Source organism: Drosophila grimshawi, unplaced genomic scaffold (genome assembly GCF_018153295.1).
Source record: "Drosophila grimshawi isolate 15287-2541.00 unplaced genomic scaffold, ASM1815329v1 contig_311, whole genome shotgun sequence".
Classification (NCBI taxonomy): Eukaryota; Metazoa; Arthropoda; class Insecta; order Diptera; family Drosophilidae; genus Drosophila; species Drosophila grimshawi.
This window is the reverse complement of record NW_025063098.1, coordinates 9,669,755-9,685,048: the sequence shown is the minus strand read 5'-3', so window position 1 is coordinate 9,685,048 and position 15,294 is coordinate 9,669,755. Positions and strand designations below refer to the sequence as shown.

The window sequence follows — 15,294 nt, the reverse complement described above, 5'->3', positions numbered from 1 at the left end:
AACTGTTTCGAATTCACATTTAGACGCACAGCTTGAATTACTTAGGGACTGTGTACAAAATGGGCCCCAAGCAATCAACCAAAACTTGAATAAACACATTTAAAAAAAAACTTAATTGCGTTTGCTATCATATACAATAACAAAGTCTACAATGGAAACAGTTCACAACTTGGATGACATTACATTTTTTAAAGGTCATAACTCAGTCAAAAGCAATTCGCAATATAAATATTTAAGTCTTAATTCAGCCAGTTAAATCTGAAGTTGTTCATTCTGCTCTTCAACTGTCGCGCATGCGCAACAGGAGCTTGGCAATAGTTTGGGCACGGGTCGGCGACGAATCCTTGATTAATTTGTAAAAATGCTCCACGCTGCACAAGGTTTGTGGCTGCAAAAGAACGAAGATTGTTATGATATCTGCTATGGATATGGATTGGAATGCACAATACGCACAATAGTCTCGGTATCTAGCTGCGCCTGTGCCTTGTTGGCCAGCAGCCACAACTTCACAGCCAGCTGACAGAGCGGCTCCATCTCGAGATCGGCATAGCGCACAATGCGCAAAAAGAGCTCCATGGCGAGTTGAGCTTGTGCGCGCTGCTGCTGGGCTGCACCCAGTGACTTCAGCTGCAGCAGAATGGAATCCACAACCTGACCGCACAATCGATTCACCTCCGCCAGAAACTTGGCATCATGACCATACAGTGAATCATTTGAAATCACTAAAGAAGAAATAATTGTAATTGTGGCCAATAATTTTAATATTTATAATTGTGATATTTACCACCGTCGACGTGATAGGGAAACTGCTCCAGGCTTTGCACATACAGCATGTCCAAGGCATGTAGATAGATAATAGTTGGTGCCGTACTATTCGACTTAAACGAACGCCGGCCCACGATTTCGAGCAGCAGGCGTAGAAAATATAAGACGTCCTGTTCTGGACTGTCGGGCACAATGATTAATGTGGCCAGCATATTGCACAGATATGCAACCAAGTAGCGCTCCAGGCAACGCGGCTTGCCCTCGAAGTCAACGCTGGCGGCGGGCAATTCGTTAACCAGCTGCAGTGCAGCCTCAAAGCAGGCATCCGCTAATTCAATTGAAAGTACAATTCAGTTAGTCATTATTAATCGATGATCTATATTATAAATGAAGCTCACCCTGGCCAAGGCATAGATGCCGTAGCGCCAGCTGACCACACAGCAGATATAAATCCATTTTCTGCTGCACAGAGCTAATGCTGGGAATGGTTATGAAACAGTACGCAATGCAAGCCTTGACGAAGCCCAAAGATTTGGTGGCTTGGCGATAATCAGAGCGCATGGTTAGCTTGCAGGCGGCATGCACGAGGGTCACATAGACCGCATCCAAGTTGCTGAAGGTGCCGCGTGCCTCCACATAGAAGCTGAGCTGCTTCTCCAGATCCCTGCCAAAGTGCACCTTATTTATGAAACCGTTAATCAGCTGCGATATCTGTCGACGTTCATCCTCCACACTGAGCGCACTACAAGCAAATAAGTAATGAATATATATATATATATATATATAAATATATATGCCGGACACTCACTTGACCGAGTCATTGAGTATCTTGCCCAGAAACATGAGTGCATTGGTCACCACAGCATCGCAGGTGCGTTCCTCGCTGTTCTGTCGGTAATAGTTCAATATCGACTTACACACCTCAACACGCACCGATTCTTTGTGGAACAGATCCAGGTAGGGCAGAAAGTTCGGTTGTATGAGCAGCAACTCAATGCTTCGATAATTCTGCATTATTCTCGTAATTATGCTTTGTAACTGACCGTAGTGCTTTTCATAGGCCTTGCCCAGGCACATGCGCGAATTCAATTCACCCAGCAGACGATTCACTTCGTGTATCTGCAAAATTAGAGAGATTAGAGATCGTTGGATCGTTGTTTACCAAATTTATGTTTGTATTAACCGTAAAATATTGTGCCACAAAGGGCGCCCAGGTTTCCACGCAGTTAATGTATTCGTTGGGATCCGTTAGCGTGTTTATTGTTTGGAAGGCGGCATTTAAGAATGGCACTCGCTGCTCCTGCAACGGGGCACAGTTGCTGACACAGCCGCCAAGCGGTCGAAGTAGTTGGGATTTGGAAATACCAGGCGTATCACATTGATTGATTAGCTCCAAAAACTCCTGCGCATGTGTGGCCACAAAATCACCCTTCGACGAGTTGAGTATGGACAGAAGCACGGCGCCGCTACAAAAATAAATGTTGTTAAACATTGATGCTAATTAGTAAATCCAATCGTTGGCTTACTTGTTTTTCAGCTGCTTGCACTCGGAAAGCATTTCTTGGGCATAGAGATCGCTTTGGTGCAGCAGGCACTGCAGCATGAAATCGAGGGCCGGTGCATACAGCTGTAAATAAGCGCTGGCCGTGATTATCTCCGGATGCAAATTGTAGCGGGCAACCAAACGGAAGATCTGCAATAAAAATGAATAGTCAATTGAAATCGAATTGTGGCCGCCTCAACGAACCTGCGGATATATCGTGAACAAATCCGTAAAGTTGTCGCGTATATACGTCCGGCTGGTCGTAACCGGGACACCGACACGCACCAGATAGCAGCGCGCATAGATAGACACCAGCGGATCCGCAATGCCACGCAGCTGACCCGTCAGGCGTGACAATAATTCCTTAATTTCCTTCTGGGCTGCAGTCAGAAATTCGTAGCACTTGAAAATGGCCATTTCCAGATAGAGACGAGGCAACAGCTCACGTATTGACGCGATTTTATAGAACCAATTCTGACAGGTGTCACGTGCCGCATCCTGCTCCCGCTGCAGGACCACAGCCGAGGCGCCCGGCGCACCTGCCGCCTTCACACGCAAACGTTCGTAGACCAGTTTGCCGAAGACGTCAAGAATGTCGGTGATGAGCACATACTGACTCGGATAGAAATGCAGCACACTCGTGTCGGACAGCATCTTGGCGCACTGTATCGCAATCTTGAGGGCCTTGACGCGCTGATCATTGTGCCAGGATTGGATGAGCTCCTGTTTCAGCTGATCGAATCGCTGGATGTACTCCTGCTGCGTCAGATCCATCATGTGACGCATGCTGCCATCATCGAAATTATCCAACTGCTCCAGCCGATACTTGACCTTGTCAGCCACCACCGTCTGAGCCTTGACTGCAACGCAATTGATATTAATTATTATTTTTTAATTGAGTTTGTAGTTTGTGGCATTTGTCTCACAGTTTTCGCCGCCACCTTCCGTGCTACTGGTGCATAGGAAACTGGTGGAAAGCGAAAGCTTCTCATTGGTGGTGAATCGATTCAGGATGCCCAATCGCCGAGTGCTCCAGTTCAGCGTGTTATCCTCCGACTTGCTTGGGATGCCCCTCTTCGAACTCAGCGACTGCGATCAGTAAAGTCATACATAATTTATTGAATTAGACTCAGTTATTGGATTACTCACAAATTCGCTGGCCATTTGCGTTAGCGGATCGTTCAACTCCTGCTCTTGGCGCGCAAACTTCGACAGCGGATCGGTGCCTTCGAGTGCCAATGCCAAGCTCAGCGGGTTGTTGTCTGCGGCCTGACAACAAATTACAAACACATATAATAAATATTTCGTTTTATGGATGGGCGGCGTTTTGCACTTTTTTTTATTACCATGACGCTGACGGCCAGCTGCTTCAGCGGATGTTCCTGCGTGGCATGGCGCTGCAAATGGTTTTTAGTCACTTCATAGCAACGTGGTGCGCAAGCCCTGCATATTTACATGCATTTAGTATATGCAAATATTTGTTTATTTTCGTTAAAAACCTACCATTCCAAAGTCGCCATGACGTGCCCTACAACTGTTAAGTGCGAAGTTAACAGAGCACTTAGCATACTGGTAACAGCTCAAGGCCAGTACGCAGCTTGAAAAACGGTGTGCACGAACGAATGTCATTTATTTCATTTGTGGAGCCCAAATATAAAAACTGTGCTTATATCCATACAAAAATATCTGAAAAATTCTAAAGAAATGCTATTTCTTAAATAAACCCCTTGAATTAATTGTTTAAAATGGCATTAATTACTATTTATTTTTATTGAGAAGTAGCCCAATGATCAAATGCATCTTTTACAACTCATGCCAAAAACTGCACACTTAGTGCAACTTTTTTCGACCCAAACCTCTGAATGATATTGTGCGTAGCGAGTATGTTTCGTTAAATCAATTCTGTGATTCTGTTCGTCTTCTAGGAATGGTTCTTCCCCGTTATGCAGCTGATCAAAGATCACTTGCTAACCATCTGGAATGCAGCGGATGATGTATTGTGTCCCAGTACTGGAATCGGGACATTTTTGGTCCACTTCTCAAACGGCGCTTCTTCCTAGGGCACGACGAACTCATAGCCAAACCATTTTTTCAACCCTTTTTAGGTGGCGTTCCATTTTAGCTTGGATTTCCATTTTTCTTTTTTTTAGCTATTTTTACGGTTTGCCCAGGCAGAATTCTCAATTGAAACAATTCTATTTCATATACCGTCAATATGATGCTTCATTTGCAAGCTATGGTTCTCAGCTGCGTACTGTGCCTGAAGCAATCGTGTGAATGGCAAAACAACACAACACAAACAGTTGGCAACGCGAGGCATCCGCGCATCTTTTTTCTACCATTATTCTATAAAAAATTTGTTTTGCGTCAAAACGATGGCAAAAGTACCAAATAAATGGCTAAAAACCACTTGCAGAGTGTGCGGCAAATACGCCAGTTTCAAGAAATCATTCAAAATATTCGACAAAGTCAATACAAAGCTGCTGAGCAACATAGAAGCGCTCACTGGCCTCCAGGTAAATCGAGCTAACAACTTTTCGTTCGGCCAATTAAGTTAAATTTTTATTATTATTAATCGCAGTTGGAAAGCTATATGTGCCTGCCAGAGCTGATGTGCGAGTGCTGCAATATTGAGTTGACCAGTGCTATCCGGTTTCGCGATCGATGCATCACGGCCCAACGGGAACTGCTCGCTGGATTAACCAAACAGCAACTGGAGGATATTCCCGAGAAGTATAAGGCCCTAATAATGGGCATTGAGGCAAGGACGGAACCAGCGGATGACCAGGACCAGGAGACCGAGGTTGACTCCGAACCCGACGCCGAGTGTGAAATTGAGCCGTATAACCAGCAGGTGGGGCATTCAGAGAATCATTTTGTGAAATTGGTACCGGATAGTAGTGATGATGGTGGCACAATCACCAAAGTCAAATATGAGATTGCCCCGGATATGAGCGATTTGATCGAGGCTGATCATGAGGATGACAATGTGTCAATGGTTGAGGACACTCAGTACGAATGTCTCGTGCAAGACGACGATGATAATGTTGTAAAAATTGACAACATATCGGATCAATTGAATGTGGCTGATCCCAATGAGATGTATCTGTATGATTCGGATGATGAGGTGGCCGTCCTGGACAATGTACTCGACGATGAATATGAGCTCGAGAATGTTGTGAAAAAGTCCAGTCTGCCGCCAAAGCCAAAGATAAAACCAGACGATCCGCGACGCCGAGGAGCAGGCGGTGTCTACATCTGTGATCAATGCGGCAACCACATCAAGGGACGCATGGCCTTCGAGCTACATTGCCGTCGCCACCGTGGCGAGAAGGAGTTCCAGTGCGAGTAAGTCTCTAACAATGATTTCCTATTTACAAATGGAGTCTTTACTTATTTTACATTTGTAATCGAACAGAATCTGTGAGAAATGCTTTTGTACCACATCGGAGCTCAAGCGGCACATGCGCAAGCACACTGGTGAGCGACCATTCGCCTGCCAGTATTGCGGACGCTGCTTTTCCGACTACACGACGCGGGTCAAGCACGAGCGCACCCACACCAATGAGCGCCCCTATGCGTGTGGCACCTGTGGCAAGGCGTTCACCACAGGCTACATACTTAAGAACCATATGTTGACACATTCCGGCTTACGCTCTTATAGGTAAGAGAGGAAATGTGAAACCGCATATGAAGATTACTGTACGTCATATTATCATTTCAGATGCGAGCTGTGCGATAAGTCGTTTATGCTTCCAACTCATCTCAGCACTCATATGCGTACCGGCGTGCACAAGCGTACCTTGGAAAAGTATCAACTGAAGCAGCAAATGCAGCATGATCCGGCCCTTCAGCTCAAATTGGAAATGGATGAGGAGAGCTTGCACATTCAGGATTAATTAAATATTTTTGTAATTTATCAAATAAGATGGAAATATACCTATTATACACTAGATAAAATAAACTAATTCAACTAATGCCTTTAATTTATTACTCTTATCAATGTCCAATTGCTTTTCTCATCTTGTATTTAAGACGAATCCAAATAAAATTTACAATCCACTTATAAACAGTCAAATAATCATTTTACAACACTATAGGTTCTCATATGTGTGCGAATGGCAAAAACTAACAATCGCATATAGAGCAAGAAAAATCACTTTTTAACATTTGTTTCTTTTTTATTATTATTATAATTCAAGCGAACAATGGTCAAATATATGTGCAGAGTGTGCGGCGCATATGCAGCCCAAGAGGATTCTTTGAAAATATTTGAAAATCCAGATATACTCTTTAGCATCAAAGCTCTTACGGCCTTAGTTGTAAGTAATTTGTTTTACAGAGATACATCCATGTCAAATTTTTGACTTTGCAGTTGGAAAATGCAGAATGTCTGCCAAAGCTTATATGTAATTCCTGCCAAAAAGAATTGCAAGATGCAATCAAATTTAGCGAAAGACTCATTGCAGTCCAGAAGCGGCTTCTGTCAGCCTTATCTGAGAAGGAACTTCAGCAAGTATCCGAGGATTATAGGGAAGCCGTAAAGGACTCTTCAGGCAAGAGAAACCACAATGCAACTAATATAAATCAACCGACGGCAGTTGAAGAGCTAATCATTAAACAAGAAGAACACGAAATATTTGTGGACGAAGAGGTTGAACTCCAAGGATCCGAGTCCTCTGAGACAATAGAGAATACATTTGATGAATACCAATTTGCGATTGACAACCATGATTATGAAAAATCGGTTGGGTATATACTTCCTGATAAGGGATCAGATGAAGTGTTGGAGGTGTTGGACAGAGTATTAAAAGTCGATCCTGATGATAAACAGTTTGTTTGCAAGTGAGCATACAATATACAAAAACAACTAATAATAAATACATGTATGTCTAATCATTTCCTGTAAACATTTGCCAAAATTGTTTCTGCAGTCGCTCTGAGCTGAAGCATCACATGTCAACACATCCTGATAAATGTCGCTATCCCTGCCAGTACTGTAAACGCTCTTTCAAGGACTGCGATTCGCGGATCAACCACGAACGCACCCACACCCATGAGCGCCCCTATCCATGCGAAATCTGCAGCAAGAATTTCACCACAAAATACGTACTTCAAAACCATATGGTAACACATTCCGGCCTACGCTCTTACAGGTAAGTAAGAACATCTTATGCAGATTACTTGACAGTATTTTTATGATTTTGAGATGCGAGCTGTGCGATAAGTCGTTTACGCTTAAAACTCATCTTACGAGACATGTCCGTACCGAGGTGCACAAGCGTACTCTGCAAACTAAGAAAGTGCAGAACGACCCGTCTCTTCGGCTCAAATTGAAAATGATGCAGGAGCACAGCCACAGCAAGGGGCGACCCTATCCATGTGAATACATGTGTGGAAAGTCGTTTGCCACAAAACACAACCTTAAAAACCACATGTTGATACATTCCGGCATACGCTCATATAGGTAAGCAACAACATTTAATCTGCATGAAAAGTTATGCCTATGTATAATTCTTAGATGCGAGATATGCGACTCGTCCTTTAAACATTTAAGTCATCTCAGCACCCATCTGCGGACCGGGTTACACAAGCGTGCCTTGGAAAGGTTTGAAATGCAGCAGCCAATGCAGGATGAAACGACACATCAGCTCAAATTGGAAATGAATGAGGAGAGCTTGCATATTCTGGATTAATTAAATATTGTGTAATTAAAATTTAAGACCATTAAATTTAATTTAAATACATATTTTTTTAGGTTTAAAAGTTGCCCATAAATTTGGAACATATGTTTACTTATTAACGGCCAACTAACCGCATTCGTTTTACAACACTGTGCTCGCGCACCCACATGAATGGCAAAAACTTACAATCACAGCCATAGTTAGAAAAGACGCTGTTTACCAAGATATCTTCGTAGTACGCAGAACTTTTGTTTGTTTATCGAATTGTTATTATTATAATGCTCAAAAACATGTGCAGAGTATGCGGCAGATATGCAGCCTACAAGAACTCGTTGAAAATCTTTGAAAATCAAGATATGCTGTGGAGCATTCAAGTTCTCACGGGCTTAGTCGTGAGTAATTTGTTTCAACCGATAAACATGTAACTAATTTTTGATTTTACAATTCTGTAATGCAGTTGGAAAATGCTGAATGTTTGCCAAAACTGATTTGTATTTGCTGCCAGACAGAACTGCGCGAGGCAATCAGATTCAGCGAAAGAGTCATTGCAGTTCAGAAGAGACTTCTTTCAGCGTTGACTGAGGAGCAACTTCTGCAAATTTCCGAAGAGTATAGAGAAGCCGTAAGGGACTCTTCGGGCAACTATACCCAAAATGTAACTAAAACGAAGCACAACTCAGAGGCACAATCCGAATCCACTACAAATCTACCTGGGACAGACGAAGAGCTGATCATTACGGCGCAGCACGAAGAAAACGAAATAATCATAGAGGAACATGGCAAACAGGACGACTTAATGGAGTATGATTTCATCATTGACGATGATATAAGTCAACAGGCTGACCAGCAGGAATCCCAGTCCCAGAACATATCTGAAGAACACCAATTTGCTATTACCAGCGAAGATTATGAAAAATCTGTTGCCGATGGTTATATCCTACCCGACAAGGGATCAGATGAAGAGTTTGAGGTGTTGGACAGAGTGTTAAACGACGAGATTGCAACGGCCCAGAGTATAGGCAAAAGGGTACCTGGGCGAAAGCGCATCGCCAATCTCAGATACGTTTGTGATGAATGTGGCAATCACATATCTGGTCGAATGGCATTTGAGCTCCATTGTAGACGACATCGGGGCGATAAGCAATACGAATGCGAGTGAGCATACACACAACTAACAATGAATTCATTTAATTCATATATAATTGCTGTTAGCATCTGCCAGGATCGTTTCTGCACTGGCTCCGAGCTAAAGCGTCACATGCGGAGACACACTGGGGAACGTCCATTTGCCTGCCAGTACTGCGGACGCTGCTTCACGGACTACAGCACCCGGGTGAAGCACGAGCGGACACACACCAATGAGCGACCCTATGCCTGCCAGAACTGTGGCAAAGCCTTCACTACTGCCTATATACTGAAGAACCACATGCTCATCCATTCCGGCGAGCGCGCATTCAGGTGAGATTCGCTCTGCACTTCTTAATCATTCGATTAATCGCGAATCCCTCAATTACAGCTGCGAGCTGTGCAATAAAACTTTTATTAGACAAACGCATCTCGTTACGCATTGTCGGTCGAGCGCTCATAAGCGCAATCTGGAGCGACAAAACCAGGAGATAAAGATTGAGAGCTGAAATTCCTTCCATGTGAATTAAATATTAAATTATTTGCATACAATTGTTTTTGCTTATTTAATCTGGAAGCAATCTATTGGAATGTTCAATAATGCGCTAGCAGATTTCCTCAGTCATTAGTGCTATATTATGTTATACATGTAAAGAAGACCGATTTAAAAATTAAATTTTACTAAATCCAAATAGTCAATTTAATAAAAGCATTTTAGGGAACTGAAACATTTCAAATATTGCAAAAAGTATTGATTTTTATTGACATTCAAACGGTAAACATAACATTGAAAATATGTCAAATTTATTAATGGCAATAATTACTGGTGTTTTTTATATACCTTCTAATAATTCAATTCAGTCCGATATTTTTTTTATTTTTGAATATAAAAACACTTAATCCAGGGGTAAGTACTGCAACTTTTTTTCATTGTTAAAAAAAAAAACAATATTGACTTTAATTTGTGAGTATAAAAGCCGATTTGTTATATGTATGTAATATAATAATAAATATAAATTATGTCCATTCTAAAATATCAAATGCGTTGTACAGCACTAGTCACATTTAGATACATGCATATTGATTTCCGCACACATGCGAATGTCAAAAACTACTATAACAGCTGTTGCATCAAAAAATGCTTTTTTCCAAAATATTTACAATACTCAAATAATACTTGTTGAATTAGTTTCATTAAATTGCACAATGCTTAAAAACATGTGCAGAGCCTGTGGCAGATACGCAGCCGGCGAGAAATCTTTAAGAATCTTTGATAATAAAAATATGCTTTGGAACATTCAAGTTCTTACGGGACTAATTGTAAGTAAATCGTTTACAATTTTGTTTATATTTTACGAATACTGTTTTATAGTTGGAAAATGCTAAAAGTTTACCGGACCTCATCTGTAATTTCTGCCAAACAGAATTGCGCGATTCAATCAGATTTAGCGATAGAGTTATTGCAGTCCAGCAGCAGCTCCTGTCATCGTTAACTGAGGACGAACTTCAGGAAGTATCCGAGGATTATAGAGAGGCCGTAAGAGAAATCAACACGAGTAACTTTGAAGCTAAGTCCGAATCCAAAATTATAGACGAGTCAGAGGAAGAGCTCATAAATAAAGCCGAGCACGATGAAAATCAGATAGTTATTGAAGAACATGGAAACCATGATAATCTACTAGAATACGACATCATCATCGATGATAACCCAACAACACAAGATGTAGCAAAAAGCGAGAATCCCTCTGATTCCACTGAACAGCAAATAGCGACTTGCAGCGAAGATTGTAATAATTCACCCATTGAAAATTACATGCAACCTGATTTAGATGTAGAGTGTGATGGAGTGCCTACAAGTAATGAAATTCCTGTGGCCCCAAATTCAGCTAAGAAGAAACGTGGTCGAAAGAGCCTCACAAATGGCATTTTCGTTTGCGAGGAGTGTGGCAATCATATATCGGGTCGCATGTCCTTCGAACTACATTGCAGACGACATCGTGGCGATAAGCAGTTCCAATGCGAGTGAGCATATTACAAACAACTAATAATACATATCTAAATTAATATATATCTATTTGATGCTAGCGTCTGCCAGGATCGTTTCTGCACTAGCTCCGAGCTGAAAAGTCACATGCGGAAACACACTGGAGAACGTCCCTTTGCCTGCCATTATTGTGATCGTTGGTTCGCGGACTACAGCACTCGGGTGAAACACGAGCGGACTCACACCAATGAACGACCTTATGTTTGCCAGAGTTGTGGGAAAGGCTTCACCACCACCTACATACTGAAGAACCACATGCTCATCCATTCCGGCGAACGTGCCTTCAGGTGAGATTCTCCTTGCGCTTATATCAAGCTCAATCTGATATCCTCCAATTACAGATGCGACTTGTGCAATAAATTATTTAGACGGCAAACGCATCTTAATACGCACTGTCTGTCAACCGCTCACAAGCGCAAAATGGAGCGTCAAAACAAGGGATTAAAAGTTAATTGATAATTTTTGATTGATTGATTGATTATAACTATTTCCCGCCATGAGAGTTTTCTTTAACTTCTAAAATATGCTAAGCAGAATACATAATTTTATGCTCACATTTATTTATTTAATCTCAACTAATATCAGAACTCGAAAAGTGGAAAATAAAATAAATAAAAATCAAATTTAAAACCCAAATTTAAATTTAAATGACTATTTAAATGCAAGTTAGTCAAAATTGTGTTGCATGACCCGGTGAAAAAAGAAATAAGACAAAAAAAGGTTTTAAAATCCAATCAAATATTTTATTTATTTATATTTATTTACAATTTGTACTTATGATATCATGTGCTGATTCACAACAGCAACTGCTACTACTCCAAAGGCACTTCAACTGTGACGAGGATCATGGCTTGTTCTTCAATATTAGGCTGTGGCAAGTCGCTTTCAAAAACTGGAAGCAGCTCTTCCGCTTTTGTTGGATGCGGATGCTGCTCGAGAGCACTTGACTTTTCCACATTCTGTTTATGAGTATTGGAGCGAAAGTGAGTCTTTAGGTGAGTGGGTCGTGAGAACGAGCGCTCGCATAAATCACATCTATAAGAAAATAAACATAATCATATAAATAAATATTATTGTATTATTTGACAGCTATGGTAGAACTTAATAGCTCTGAATAAAATTAGATTAAAAAACTGCAAGTGCTGATTTGAAATAGACTACAAAATGTTCCAACTATGTTCCCTCAATGGCTAAAAAAATATTAAATGTTTATCATGAAGTACGACCAAATGTCGCGTAAATAAAAAAGAAAAAATCAATGTAAATAAATTCTAATATTGAAGTTAAACAGCTCAGGGCAAAATCAGACTAAAAAGATTCAAATATTGTTTTCAAATTTGGTTCCATCAATGGTTTCAATCAATTCCTGTTTACAAAATATTCAATTTTTATCATGAAATACGACAAAATGTCCACAAAAAAAAAAAAAAAAAAAAAAAAAACAATATAATATAATATAATAAATATGAACAGAAATCTTATAAATACATACTTATATATTTTTGAATTAAGCATGAAGCGTTTTATAAATTAAAGTAATGGTCGCCAATTTAAGAGGCCTTTTCAAGTCTAGACACTTGCCTAAATAACCGTTCGCCCGTATGCACCAGATTGTGATTTTTGAGTATGTAGGAGTTGGTGAAGGCCTTGCCACAATGCGTACATACAAAGGGGCGTTCGTTGGTGTGGGTGCGTTCGTGACGCAGTCGACCGCTATAGTTGACATAACTTCGATCGCAGTAGCGACACGGGAAATTTCGATCGCCGGTATGCCTCACTTGATGGCCCTTCAGCTCGCCGGCAGATAGAAAGCGTGCCGGGCACTGCCTAAATACAAGGAACACGAATTGCTTATGTGGAATTGGAATTTGGTATTTGGCCAACCTACTCGCATTGAAAGGGTCGAATACCGCTGTGCTTCCGCAGATGTCTATCGAAGGCGGATTTGCCGGTTACGTTGTTGCCGCACTGATCGCAAAAGAAAACCGGCAACTTTTGCTTGATGCGCGGCTGCTTTAAGCCGGTGGATTTAGCTAAGCGTCGACGTCGCTTGCTTTTCATTGGCATTGGCACATAATTATCATCATCCAAAGTGGATATGTTGGCGGTCTCATCATTAATATTACATGTCTCCGTGTCCAAGTGATCGACACCCTCGTCTCTATCAGCATCATTGCCTGAATGCTCCACTTTGATAAGAACTTCCATGGGACTCAAGGGCGCTTCGTCGACTTCCTCATCCTCGCTAGGACAATGGATCCGGATTCTTGTACTTCGACGCACGTAACTTAGATGTGTGGATGGAGACCCGGGAGCTGGCTTCGGCTCGGATGCCTCATGGGACTGTTGGGTCCATCTCCTGTGATTGCGCAGGCAACGTCTGCGAAATTCCATGGCACAGTTCAGATCATTTTGACAATTGTTGCATATAAGCGTGGGTAAATCTGACTTCATTTCCAACTGCAAAAAATTGATAATCAATCAATTAATCAATGGTTTTTCTTTGAATTTACCTACAGCAACGCCGGTGAGTAGATTTATCTGTCGCAACAGTTTGCGTGCACTTCTCTCAAAAAGATTTGTTGATTTCGATGCATCTGTGTCAGTTGCACAAATGCGACAACTGTTTTGCAACATTTTGTTGTGCACTTTATTTTAATCAATTTGAGCAATTGGAAACAAAGCAGCTGTTTCCCACCCACAAATGCACCTGCCATTCACACAGACGCGTCAACAGGTTGCCATATGCAGTAGTACAACACTGGCCACAAAATAAACAAGAATTCGCGAAATCACCACATTACCCCATATGTATTGCTAACTGAAGCTTAAACTTAACAATGATTTAATTTTATCCGTTTGTCGCAGCTGCGTTCTGTGCATCCTGAAGCCTCCCCACATTCTGCTTGTGCGTATACGAACGGTAATGCGTTCGCAGATGAGTTTTGCGCTGAAACGAACGCTGGCAGAAATCGCATCTACAATTGTACAATTTGAAAATGATGCTGAAAAATAAATGTAAAATTACTTGCCTAAATAAGCGTTCGCCCGTATGAACCAGCATATGATTCTTTAGTATATATGTGTTGGTAAACGCCTTGCCGCACTCTTCGCACACGAAGGGTCGTTCATTCGTATGCGTTCTCTCGTGCTTCAGTCTGCCCGCATAGCTAACATAGCGGCGATCGCAGTAGCGATACGGAAACGGTCGCTCTCCCGTGTGTGAGAGGCAATGTGAGCGCAATTCAGCAGCGGATAGAAAACGAGACGAGCACTTCCTGCAAATAGGTATGCAATTTATGTGCATACATCCATATATATATAAATATTTATATTCTTACTCGCAGGCAAAGGGACGCTCCCCGGTGTGCTTTCGCATGTGGCGATCGAATGAAACTTTGCTATTTACATATTTGCCACACAACTCGCAGACGTATATGGCCCGTTCTGGCTGGGCTCTGGCGAGTTTCTTGCAATCTTTGCTGGAGTCAATTATTGGCTTGTGCAGTCCGCTTATGTTGTTATTATTCGTTTGTGTTTCATTTGACTCATCTGTATCGATGTCTGTGTTGGCTCTTATGATATAGTCCAGATCCAAGTGATCATGTTCCTCAGCAACATCAGTGCTGATTGTTTGACATTCCTTGAGCATAACTTGTACGGTTTCCTTTGGCTCCTCGTCCGAATCACTTTCTCTATACGTGCTGATCCCGATAGACTTGTGGCTCTGTTGGATTGGTGGCTTTGGGCTTAATGGTACTGGCACATCCTGCTCGCTGAGGGAGGAGTTATCATTGATTTCGATGGGAGGCTGCCATTTCTTTTGTGTTTTTATGCAAAGTCTCCGAAATGACATGGCCAGTTTCAAGTCCGTTTGACAGCAAAAACAAATTGAGGCGGGTGCATCTTCGGAATCCCGCAGCTGCATTTAAAATAAATAGTTAATATTTAATCAGAGAATACATCTCGGAACCGTTGCGTACCCGCAATCCAGTCAAAATTTGAATATGCCGGATAAGCTTCCGATTTTTCGATTCGAAGAGATTCATTGTTTTGTCGCATGAATTGCTTTTTCCGCAGACTCGACACATTTTTACCAGCATGCTGAGCATTCATTGTCTATCTGTTGTACT

General features: G+C 41.7%; 7 protein-coding genes across 7 annotated transcripts; 4 read left to right on the top strand and 3 right to left on the bottom strand.

Moving 5' to 3' along the window:
• Positions 1–135: 135 nt before the first annotated feature.
• LOC6563962 (VPS35 endosomal protein sorting factor-like) lies at positions 136–3,858 on the bottom strand. Its single transcript, XM_001989801.3, has 12 exons — positions 3,812–3,858; positions 3,655–3,751; positions 3,458–3,577; positions 3,235–3,397; positions 2,513–3,168; positions 2,292–2,458; positions 1,949–2,231; positions 1,574–1,884; positions 1,164–1,507; positions 785–1,093; positions 454–722; positions 136–388 (listed from the first exon to the last, which is right to left on the bottom strand). The coding sequence occupies exons 1-12, from the start codon at positions 3,826–3,828 to the stop codon at positions 281–283; spliced, it is 2,844 nt and encodes a 947-aa protein (XP_001989837.1). The 5' UTR covers positions 3,829–3,858; the 3' UTR covers positions 136–280.
• A 762-nt stretch (positions 3,859–4,620) lies between these two features.
• On the top strand, positions 4,621–9,811 carry LOC116805466 (zinc finger protein 420-like). The gene is made up of 10 exons (XM_001989802.3): positions 4,621–4,824; positions 4,890–5,656; positions 5,727–5,972; positions 6,033–6,205; positions 6,778–7,153; positions 7,243–7,435; positions 8,229–8,384; positions 8,450–9,147; positions 9,205–9,450; positions 9,509–9,811. The coding sequence occupies exons 1-10, from the start codon at positions 4,684–4,686 to the stop codon at positions 9,624–9,626; spliced, it is 3,114 nt and encodes a 1,037-aa protein (XP_001989838.2). The 5' UTR covers positions 4,621–4,683; the 3' UTR covers positions 9,627–9,811.
• Positions 6,502–7,468, top strand: LOC116805467 (transcription factor Ouib). Its single transcript, XM_032737490.2, has 3 exons — positions 6,502–6,630; positions 6,684–7,153; positions 7,243–7,468. Exons 1-3 carry the CDS (start codon positions 6,517–6,519, stop codon positions 7,466–7,468), a joined length of 810 nt encoding a protein of 269 aa, XP_032593381.1. The 5' UTR covers positions 6,502–6,516.
• Positions 7,507–8,015, top strand: LOC122322503 (zinc finger protein 25-like). The gene is made up of 2 exons (XM_043214994.1): positions 7,507–7,775; positions 7,830–8,015. Exons 1-2 carry the CDS (start codon positions 7,507–7,509, stop codon positions 8,002–8,004), a joined length of 444 nt encoding a protein of 147 aa, XP_043070929.1. The 3' UTR covers positions 8,005–8,015.
• A 198-nt stretch (positions 9,812–10,009) lies between the features above and the next one.
• LOC6563998 (transcription factor Ouib) lies at positions 10,010–11,782 on the top strand. Its single transcript, XM_032737085.2, has 5 exons — positions 10,010–10,024; positions 10,307–10,437; positions 10,490–11,139; positions 11,203–11,448; positions 11,503–11,782. The coding sequence occupies exons 2-5, from the start codon at positions 10,324–10,326 to the stop codon at positions 11,615–11,617; spliced, it is 1,125 nt and encodes a 374-aa protein (XP_032592976.1). The 5' UTR covers positions 10,010–10,024; positions 10,307–10,323; the 3' UTR covers positions 11,618–11,782.
• Positions 11,783–11,934: 152 nt separating this feature from the next.
• On the bottom strand, positions 11,935–13,798 carry LOC6563999 (transcription factor Ouib). Its single transcript, XM_001989805.3, has 4 exons — positions 13,679–13,798; positions 13,050–13,621; positions 12,743–12,988; positions 11,935–12,196 (listed from the first exon to the last, which is right to left on the bottom strand). The coding sequence occupies exons 1-4, from the start codon at positions 13,796–13,798 to the stop codon at positions 11,974–11,976; spliced, it is 1,161 nt and encodes a 386-aa protein (XP_001989841.1). The 3' UTR covers positions 11,935–11,973.
• On the bottom strand, positions 13,758–15,273 carry LOC6564000 (transcription factor Ouib). The gene is made up of 4 exons (XM_032737402.2): positions 15,145–15,273; positions 14,503–15,083; positions 14,194–14,439; positions 13,758–14,139 (listed from the first exon to the last, which is right to left on the bottom strand). Exons 1-4 carry the CDS (start codon positions 15,271–15,273, stop codon positions 14,013–14,015), a joined length of 1,083 nt encoding a protein of 360 aa, XP_032593293.1. The 3' UTR covers positions 13,758–14,012.
• Between the last annotated feature and the right edge of the window lie 21 nt (positions 15,274–15,294).

Coding starts and splice junctions, on each gene's coding strand:
- LOC6564000 (XM_032737402.2), bottom strand. CDS start 15,273: ATGCTCAGCATGCTGGTAAAAATGTGTCGAGTCTGCGGAAAAAGCAAT. Junction 15,084..15,144: donor AAATTTTGACTGGATTGCGG/GTACGCAACGGT, acceptor TTTTAAATGCAG/CTGCGGGATTCCGAAGATGC. Junction 14,440..14,502: donor GAGCGTCCCTTTGCCTGCGA/GTAAGAATATAA, acceptor ACCTATTTGCAG/GAAGTGCTCGTCTCGTTTTC.
- LOC6563998 (XM_032737085.2), top strand. CDS start 10,324: ATGCTTAAAAACATGTGCAGAGCCTGTGGCAGATACGCAGCCGGCGAG. Junction 11,140..11,202: donor GATAAGCAGTTCCAATGCGA/GTGAGCATATTA, acceptor ATTTGATGCTAG/CGTCTGCCAGGATCGTTTCT. Junction 11,449..11,502: donor TCCGGCGAACGTGCCTTCAG/GTGAGATTCTCC, acceptor CTCCAATTACAG/ATGCGACTTGTGCAATAAAT.
- LOC116805467 (XM_032737490.2), top strand. CDS start 6,517: ATGGTCAAATATATGTGCAGAGTGTGCGGCGCATATGCAGCCCAAGAG. Junction 6,631..6,683: donor AAGCTCTTACGGCCTTAGTT/GTAAGTAATTTG, acceptor TTGACTTTGCAG/TTGGAAAATGCAGAATGTCT. Junction 7,154..7,242: donor GATAAACAGTTTGTTTGCAA/GTGAGCATACAA, acceptor TTGTTTCTGCAG/TCGCTCTGAGCTGAAGCATC.
- LOC122322503 (XM_043214994.1), top strand. CDS start 7,507: ATGATTTTGAGATGCGAGCTGTGCGATAAGTCGTTTACGCTTAAAACT. Junction 7,776..7,829: donor TCCGGCATACGCTCATATAG/GTAAGCAACAAC, acceptor TATAATTCTTAG/ATGCGAGATATGCGACTCGT.
- LOC116805466 (XM_001989802.3), top strand. CDS start 4,684: ATGGCAAAAGTACCAAATAAATGGCTAAAAACCACTTGCAGAGTGTGC. Junction 7,154..7,242: donor GATAAACAGTTTGTTTGCAA/GTGAGCATACAA, acceptor TTGTTTCTGCAG/TCGCTCTGAGCTGAAGCATC. Junction 9,148..9,204: donor GATAAGCAATACGAATGCGA/GTGAGCATACAC, acceptor AATTGCTGTTAG/CATCTGCCAGGATCGTTTCT.
- LOC6563962 (XM_001989801.3), bottom strand. Junction 3,169..3,234: donor GGAAGGTGGCGGCGAAAACT/GTGAGACAAATG, acceptor ATTGCGTTGCAG/TCAAGGCTCAGACGGTGGTG. Junction 2,459..2,512: donor TGTTCACGATATATCCGCAG/GTTCGTTGAGGC, acceptor TTTTTATTGCAG/ATCTTCCGTTTGGTTGCCCG.
- LOC6563999 (XM_001989805.3), bottom strand. CDS start 13,798: ATGTTGCAAAACAGTTGTCGCATTTGTGCAACTGACACAGATGCATCG. Junction 12,989..13,049: donor ATTCGACCCTTTCAATGCGA/GTAGGTTGGCCA, acceptor CCTTGTATTTAG/GCAGTGCCCGGCACGCTTTC. Junction 12,197..12,742: donor ACGGGCGAACGGTTATTTAG/GCAAGTGTCTAG, acceptor ATTTTCTTATAG/ATGTGATTTATGCGAGCGCT.